The sequence below is a fragment of the Micropterus dolomieu genome, linkage group LG23 (genome assembly GCF_021292245.1).
Source record: "Micropterus dolomieu isolate WLL.071019.BEF.003 ecotype Adirondacks linkage group LG23, ASM2129224v1, whole genome shotgun sequence".
Taxonomy (NCBI): Eukaryota; Metazoa; Chordata; class Actinopteri; order Centrarchiformes; family Centrarchidae; genus Micropterus; species Micropterus dolomieu.
The window spans coordinates 1613015-1622042 of record NC_060172.1 but is presented as its reverse complement, the minus strand read 5'-3'; the positions used below and the strand labels follow the sequence as shown (position 1 = coordinate 1622042).

Genomic DNA, 9028 nt, shown 5'->3' with positions numbered 1-9028 from the left:
TTATAGATCACTTTTAAAGCTCTTCATGGCCTCTCGCCTTGTTATATTTCTGACCTTTTAGTCCCATACGCACCAGCACGTACCTTGAGATCCTCGGGCAGAGGTCTGTTGTCTGTTCCAGAGTCTCGACTGAAAACTAAAGGGGACAGAGCGTTTGCTGTCAGGGCCCCGAGGCTCTGGAACAGCCTGCCCGAGGAAATCAGGTCGGCTGAGTCAGTGAACTCTTTTAAGTCCCTTCTTAAAACATACTTTTATAGGAGAGCTTTTCCCGATCTTATTTGACTTTATTTTATCCCTTTTATTTTATTGTATTTTACTAATTTTATATTAAATTTTCATGCTCTTATCTTTTTTGTATTATTCTTTACACTTGTTAAAGCACTTTGTAACTTGTTTTTGAAAAGTGCTCTACAAATAAGGATTATTATTATTATATCATTTATAGTATGTAGTTATCACATGTATATTTAAGACTCCTTTCTTTCTTATTTTTAAACAAGTCAGGTAAAATTATTAAAAAAAATAGGAATAATGTTAATTAGCTAGCTTGCTAATGTTACAGCTAATAAAATCAGCCAAGCAACAGTTATTTTAGTAAAATCAGCGGTCGCTGATTAAAAATGAGAAGTTGCTTTTGTCTACTTCTGCCTAAAGTCAAGTTTCAAGATTCACACTGTTGGTTAGCTGTGACGGTTTGTCTCTGAATATCGCTATCCAATCAGCATCAAGTCGTGTTCCGTGGAGTCCCGCCTCTTTTGGTGTGATTTCAGTCCGGTTGTAAATCGCCCAGATCTCTCTACGCTAAGCTAATAATCTTTATAGTTATTATTAAGCCAAATTTTATGCTTATATTAAATGTGATTGTTATTAAGCCATGTTTTATGTGTGGTGGTGGAGTCAATTTAAAGTTAGCTGCACTTAACCAGTAACTATATATTTTTCTTTTATTGCCAGAAACCGAAGAAGAAAGAGGAGGTAGCATGATGTGGTCACCACTGGCATCCCGGTCAGGAGGGTAAAAAGAAGAAGAAGGAAAGCAACACAGAAAATAAACCAAAAATAATAGAATATACCTTTTTATATTACCGCTTACACGAATGGAAGAACAGCACATTGTCGTTGGTACTGTGTGATTATAGAGTACAGGAGAACAGTGGATACTTTAAAACAGCCCACACCCCTAATAATACTGTGTAACTACAGGATAACAAGTGGAATTTTTACTACTCTCTGCTTACCTTATTAGTCTTGTGTAATGTGTGTAACTTAAAGAATGAAACTGAATACTGTGCTCCTCTGTATTAAACATTTAAGATTAGCTGTGTTTGATCCACCTGTGTGACATTATTTCTTAACCGTAGCCTATTACTTGAGACGGGTCCCTTAGCTGCAACGCAAGATTAACTGTAAATAATTTTATTCATTGCACATCATCAGCCCAGTGCCACTGCGCTTTATTCTGGATTTATTGTTCCTAAATAAAATGTTTGTTACAGCTAAATCAGATGATTGTGAGAGTCATTCTTTTTTTCATTAATGCTGAAGTAGCTGCCTTTACATCCAAAGGTCTAAAGATCTGTTGATCTTAACTGTGGACTGTTGATTCATTGTAGACATTGACAATGAACTTCAGGATGTAGCTTTTGACAAATACTGTACAGGATGTAACTTAAGGAACAATCCTTGTCTTATAGCAGACTAAGACCATTGAACTGGTCACCATCATCGGAACAATAACGTTAATTTGATTGTTTCCATCTCACACGGCTGATCCTTAGTTAACTCGGCCGAGTAGAATTACAAGGGTTAGAGTCCCTGTTTTCTCCGCTGTTACCTTGTTGACAGGTCACCGCTGTCAACCGCTTTTACCAGAGTTTGTAGCGTGGACAATCTGGATTTACAGCGACGACTGTATCTAAAGAAAGGTTAGAGTCTCTAAGTGAAAAAACTTTATTTCCCTGTTGCTGTTATGTTTTATGTAAAGCACTCTGAATTACCTTGTTGTCGAAATGTGCTTTTCAAATAAACTTACTTTGCCTTGCCTTAATTATCTGGCTTGCTTTACAGCTAATACATTACAGCCACTAACATCAGCCAGTGACGGTTATTAGACAGTTAATTTAGTCCGCTCCAGCCTGCCTACCCTTGCTGCTTTCTCTGCAAGCCGCTTGTAACCCACCGCCACCCTAGCTCCTCCTTCTTTAATGCTTTTCCTGACCAATCAATGTATTTCCGTATTTATTGACGCTGCTCTGTTCTGTACTCTGTGGGGTCTTTGCTGCTGCTCTCTCTATCCTGGCAGGGCTTTCAAAATCCCATAACCGAGCCAAACATAACTACTTCAAACAAATAAAGTATTTCATAAAGTTGTCTTGACTGAAATAAAAGTATAATATTTTTAACTATAATTTTTATTCTTGACGGCAGGTAGAGCTGCAACAATTAATCGATTAGTTGTCAACTATTAAATTAATCTATTCATCTATAAATCTATTTTAATAATCGATTAATCAGTTTGAGTCATTTTTAAAGAAAATCCTCTGATTCCAGTTTTTTAAATGTGAATATTTTCTGGTTTTCTATGACTGTAAACTGAATATATTTGAGGACGTCATCTTGGGCTTTGGGAAACATTAAAACACCTCTTTTTTTTACATTTTACAGCCCAAACAACTAATCAAATAATCAAAAAAAGAACTGATAGATTAATCGACAGAGAAAATAATCGTTAGTTGCAGCCCTAACGGCAGAACAAATGATGAAAAGCTAAGATGTCCTCTTGCATAATTCAGAAAGACTGAGTGTTCCTTTATAGTGAGAAGAGCGTCTGTGTTGCCAGCTGACAATGATCACAGTCTGGATGTTGTACACACGAGGTGAAAAATCAGCTTCACGTCCTGAAATGCAAATTTTGTGTTTCACAGACACATAAAAGTGAGAGAAAAGTCTTTACAGCAGGCAGAAAGACTCTTCCAATGTCCACCAATAAGACTGGCCTATAAATTAATCTGGCAGGTTTTGTAGGGAGACGTAACAAGATGCTGTTACTGACAAAAGACAACATTTATATGTTGTCTTTTGTAATTCCATCCATAAGTAACACAGTGCACATGGGGCCTGATTTAACATCCCGAATAAAGAGTAGGCTACTAAACTGTGTGTGCATTCTAAAATATTGCACGTGCAATTTTAGTACCTGTTACGAGTTAAGAATTATTGCGTAGAGGACAACAGGTGCAAACACAATGGGGGGTTTTGCGTGTTTTAACGGTTTCCCGCATGGAGAGTCGGGAGAGAAAGCAGCCACCGCGTAAAAACCTTGGTTTGTTTCGTTCAGTACGTCCCGAGTGTGGAAATCGTCTGTACCTGCACATCCTGCCTGAGACTGCACTAAGTACTTGAGACAGCACACCTGGAAAACTGCTTTGGGAAACCCCAGCAGAAACAGATGCAGTATGATGCAATGACCCAGACGCGAGGAAATGCCAGCAGATCGTGCTTCATCCAGCCAGAGGGAACGACCACAGACCGTCCTCAGTGTGCCCGGTCGCTCCGAGATATCCTGTCCCTGTCCGCCCCGACGCCCCGTTCCCTCTCCAAGACCTACAAAGGGTTGTGTCGCTGTTGTGAACAGTTGGTGATCGTTCCCTCTGGCTGGATGAATTTCACGCCTGATCCTTGCTGTACTGCAGCTGGGGGCTCTCCGCAGCGCCACGCAACTTTCTAAATTCCTCCATCTGACGGAGAAAAGAAGTCCGGTCGAAACAAAATTTGCTTCACTGGCATGAATGTTAAAACAACAGTATCGGCAAAGCTAAAGGAAAATACAAAACAAATTCTATTCATATATTTCATCGAATAATCACCATGCCATGTTGCGTTTTTAAAGACGTCACTCTGCGCGCACGCCGTTAGTAGATCAGCTTATGTGTGAAATCCAGTTTGCACACGTTTTTACTCGCGCAAACCTTTAGTAAATCTGGCACAAACGGGAGATGGAAACACTTTTTCCAAATAAGTTCTGACGCAGCAAACTTGTAACTCATGACTGTTTCTGCTGTCAGCGTCCTGCCTGGTTGTGCAGGGAGGTGGATGCATTATTTGGAGGCTTGCAAAACTCGGCATATCATCGGATATTCCCATAACGTGTGGAGACATGGCTGGTAGCAACTTCCTCACTTGAAACACATTCCTGAGAACCTCTCTCCATTTTTCTTACATCAATGGCCATCAGGTTCATGCAGCTGGTTTTGTTTCTGGTTTGTAACCCAGACGTCTTGTTTATTACAGCCATGTGTAACGTCAACTACTGACGTAACGACGCTCGCCGCAGCCTGGTTTGTTCGCTCCAACCCAGCTGACGGAAACTCACTGATTTTGCAATGTCTTTTTTGCAACATTTCAAAAGAATGCTTAAAATTCGCATGACAATTAGATGAAAACATGGCTAATGAATGTTAAACTTTTACCTCAAACTCCTCAGACAGCAGGTAGTTGGAGTCGGCCTGCAGCTTTGTCAGGTGTGACTCAAAGTGGCAGGCTTTGATTGGACTGCACAGAGAGACACAGATATTTATTAAACAGACGTTTTCAAAGCTGCAAATTAACAGAAATTATATTTCTTGAGACCTGACCGACTCTTCTGCCTTATTCAAGCTTCACCATCAGTGTTATCTTAGTAAAGACTTCATACTTCAATGAAAAGACCTCAGAGCCTTTCTGCCATCTCTGAACCTTGCTATAAATGATCGGTTTCTTGATGCGTAAAGTGTCTCTGACTGATTTGATTCTGTTTACCATCGAAATAAGAGACACTCACCTGGTGACCCGACGATTGCTGCAACAAAAAGAAAGACAATCAGTTATTAGTCATGGAGCTTAACAGTCCTGTTTTAAAGTTCAGGAGGGAGATTCATATTATTTATATATATAAAATATTATGTTTGTGATTTGTGAGAATGTGAATGAGATTACCGTGGTAATCCGGACACCTTGTCTACTGACTGTTTGTTTTTTAAAAATTCCTCCCAAACTATTGGCCCAAACTTTGATGTGTGAAAGACCTGCTCCCAGAGACATCAGTCCAATCAGTCATCTTTCTAGCAGGGGTGTGAACTTTTGGCAAAATAAGCCATTGATGTGGTTCATGTAGATCCGATGAGTTTTTCAACCCGGGTCTGGACTTCCTAGCCCCCAGAAAGTGCTCCGTGCTTTAAAGTCAATTTTATTAGTGGCCAAAAAGCGGCTATAAAACGGTGGATACAAGCTCCGCAAAATGACTCATTTGACCATCAGAATTTGATCCGTTCGTTGGATAGCCACATGATTATTATCACTTTACCCCCATTCAAGTTAGCGAAGGACTAAACCGGAAGTTAGCCGGTAAGTCAAGGAACATATAGCCCCAAATAGCCACCAACTAGTGTTTAAGTGGTGTAATTTCAACTTTTCACCCCTGATGAGTTTCTGATCCAGGCACTGATGTCTTATAGGGCTTTTCCTGTGCCGAGTGTCTGGAACACCGTGAGTCAACGTTACCACGAGCTGTTAAATCGCAGCCCAACCCGTCCTGGACATTTGATTTGTCTGTAGGAGCCACCTGTAAGTAAGGTCTCTCTCTATGTTTATGGTCTCTTATTCATAATATGCACTGATATTGTTGGTGGTGGAAGTGACCCTAAATTGTCCTTAGTGTGAGTGTGACTGGTTGTTTGTCTATGTGTGGCCCTGCGATGGACTGGCGAGCTGTCCAGGGTGTACCCCGCCTTTCGCCCCAATGCCAGCTGGGATTGGCTCCAGCCCCCCGCGACCGTGTACGCAGGATAAGTGGTTGACGATGGATGGATGTTATTGTCCAACAGACGAGCAGATGTTATAAACGTGCAGCTATCAGTTCTTACAGCCATCTAGAAGAAGCTCTGTTTCCACTGTTTGTCAAACTGACACCTAATGAGCTGCGGTCAATAAACAAAAGCCTGATCAGCACACAAACACACAGAGTAATTACCAGATGCTGTGGACTGTGGCGGGTGGGAGAGAGAGAGAGAGAGCGAGCATATTATTGGAAACTAATACCTCACACGCTCACATAATGAACGTAGGAGATATTGGAAACTCTAATCTCTCTCTCTCACTCTCATATACTGGTGAAAAATAATTACAGATCTGGCGCGCAAACACTTACCTCCTGACACCCATATATAATCCTGAAGCTGGAACCTCCTTCCACATACTCATCCTCACCACCGGGTTCTCCTGCACAGCCCTGCACACACACACACACACACACACACGTTAAAATATCTGCACCAAACAAACAGCGTAAAGCACCTGAAGACATCAAAGAGCTGGGAGTGGAGTCTGTACTTCCTGTTCTAGTTTTTACTTTTGTTGTTCTTCTGACATCAGATAAACTTTAAACAATAACAATCTGTTCACTTTGAGTGTGCGTTTAATAGCGTATAATATAATGTCAACTGTGAAGTGTTAATATCACTCTTTTTCAGATTTTGTTTCTCCAAATCTGATTTATTTATTTCTTTGTGTTATGTTTGTTTACAAATGTCAGTTTAATGTTTTATTAGTACATTTAAATGCAATTAATTTGTATATAATTGTGTGAATGACAAGGAAAAACAACCCATGAGGCCTTTCAGTCTCTGCTAATTAATGTGTATAAACAATCTATTTAAGTGACTCATTAACTTACAGCCTAAATGAACTGATCCTTATAATAACCTCAACAACTAAAATGGTGCGTGACATTTTCTGGCACTGGAGCTCATTAGGCTGGAGTGTGCCACCGAATAATTATCAATGACTTAGCTTATGATTTATAAATTGTGAAGTGGTTAATGACAATTTGCATTTACAGAGTGCAGTTTGAAAAAGCCAGTGTTAAAATCTTAAACCCACTCAGTTGTTTTCAGCTGGTTGTATTGTTATTCAGTATTTTTATTGTGTAAGAATAAATAAATAAAATTAGGGGGAAATATATACAAATAAATGCTCATTAAAGGATCTTATTAGATGATGTGATTGAGCGTAAAAAGTGTGTTTGCGCACTCACACTTTGCGCAGCCTCTGCCTGTAGACCAGCAGAGAGACGACGGCCACCATCATACCGATCAGGAACATCCCGGCACTCAAACCCTCCACTACGCCCCCTAAAGGCTCTGACGCACAACAACAACACAGGAAGGCACAGTTAGATCCATGCGTGAAGTGTGTGTGTGCGTGCATGTGCGTGTGTGAGACTCACCTGCGTGCGTCCTGAGTGGCGAGGACAGGTAAGTGTCGCTGAAGAGCGGCTGAGGAAACTCTCGGTTGTTTTCATCAAACAGTCTGGTGAACGCTCGCACACTCAGCCTGAAAACAAACACACAGTCATATTCTTCAGACTTCAGCAGTGTGTGTGTTGGTGTACGCGTTCGTGTCTGTGCGTCGTACCTGTAGGAGGTCTTGGGTTTCAGCGGCCCGTCACAGAAATCGCCATATCCGTCGTTCAGATAGAGGTCGTCGTCATGATAACGATCACAGGCCCCACCCAGCCGATCCCCTCCTGCACCCAGGTTCACCTCCACCACCTGATTGATTATTGATTTGACACAAACAGTCACATAGATAGTAAAAAAAAAAAGAAAATTATTGACTTTTCTGTTATTTGTCTTTTTTTAGTAGTCTGTTGAATTTATGTTTTTAGTGATATTTTAAGGCGTTTTATTATTTTGTTGTAGATGTTGCGGTTTGAATTGATTGTTTTGTTATTGCAGGTTTGTTTTTATTGTTTTGTTGCTGACAACTTGAATAAACGTATTTTCAATTGCAAGAAATATAGTTAAACACTTTTACGTGTCATTTTTCTCCCGTTTCAATTTTGTTTATTTTCTTTATACTGAAATTACAACCTACAACTTAATAACATGACTATAAACATCTTATTGTTACTGTATATACTGCCACAAGCTGTTTAATGCATTCAATTATTCATTAATCTGAACAAAATAAAATACTTTTATTAATCATTATTTCATTTATTTAATTTTAACCCAAACCTATTTATATTTAAGAAGCTGGAATCAGAGAACTTTGACTCAGACAGATTAATTGATTTTCAAAATAGTTGGCAAATCATTTAATAGTCGACAACAATCTATTTATCGTCGTAGCTTTAAGTGATAGTGAGAGTTTCTGTTGTCACCTGTCCAGCGGAGATGTCGGCGTCCTGTGGACAGCGGCTGGAGAAGTATGCGGTCTGATACGCTCTGACGGAGGAGTTGTTGATGTAATCGCGGTAGGAGGGCAGAGGGTGGCGCTGGTCTGGCTGCAGCATCTCATTGGCTGTCAAAACACATGTAAACAGTTAGAGGAGGAGCTGAGAAATTTACTTCCTGTTGGCAGGTTTGAAATTGTTTTGGGTAGCTTCTGGTCATTTGGGCGGGGTTTGTAGTTTGCCTAAACTTACAGTGAGCCAAAGTCCCTCCCCTTTCGGCCCATGCGGAAAAAAAGTCGGTAGTGAATAACAAGAGACAACTAATGTTTTGATCCCGTTGAAATTGTGTCCTGATGTTTGTCAGTTTAAAAGATAATTTAAGTCAAGAAAGTCGCACTTTGTCATAAAACTGTAAAGTAACGTAAAGTTTTGTGTGAAACCGCTCATTGAAATACATCTCTCATCTCGCACAATATACGTCACAAACATGTTAGCGCTGTAATGCTAAGCTAACATTTATTGCTTGTGTGCAACTAGCTAGGTAACTTAGCTATGTTGCATGCACAGATAGATCTCACTCGAATTGTTTAATCCAACGACTCCTTCGGTAACGGCTTCAATAACATTAGCTTATGTAACTTTACATTCAGTGATGTCAGCTTCAGTCACTTTAGCTTCAGTCACGTTGGATTCAGTGATGTTAGCTTCAGTAACATTAGCTTATGTAACTTTACATTCAGTCATGTTAGCTTCAGGAACGTTATCTTCAGTGATGTCAGCTTCAGTCACTTTAGCTTCAGTAACATTGGATTCAGT

The 9028-nt window shown here is 40.1% G+C and overlaps 1 protein-coding gene across 1 annotated transcript in view; it reads right to left on the bottom strand.

Annotated features, from left to right (window-relative positions):
• Positions 1-9028, bottom strand: part of ptprb (protein tyrosine phosphatase receptor type b) — a 65422-nt gene that overhangs the window by 9893 nt on the left and 46501 nt on the right. The window contains exons 27-33 of the mRNA XM_046038876.1: positions 8201-8340; positions 7450-7586; positions 7262-7368; positions 7070-7175; positions 6185-6265; positions 4820-4837; positions 4470-4551 (exon numbers count right to left, since the gene is read on the bottom strand). Coding sequence (XP_045894832.1) covers positions 4470-4551; positions 4820-4837; positions 6185-6265; positions 7070-7175; positions 7262-7368; positions 7450-7586; positions 8201-8340 — 671 coding nt within the window. The remainder of the gene's footprint in view (positions 1-4469; positions 4552-4819; positions 4838-6184; positions 6266-7069; positions 7176-7261; positions 7369-7449; positions 7587-8200; positions 8341-9028) is intronic.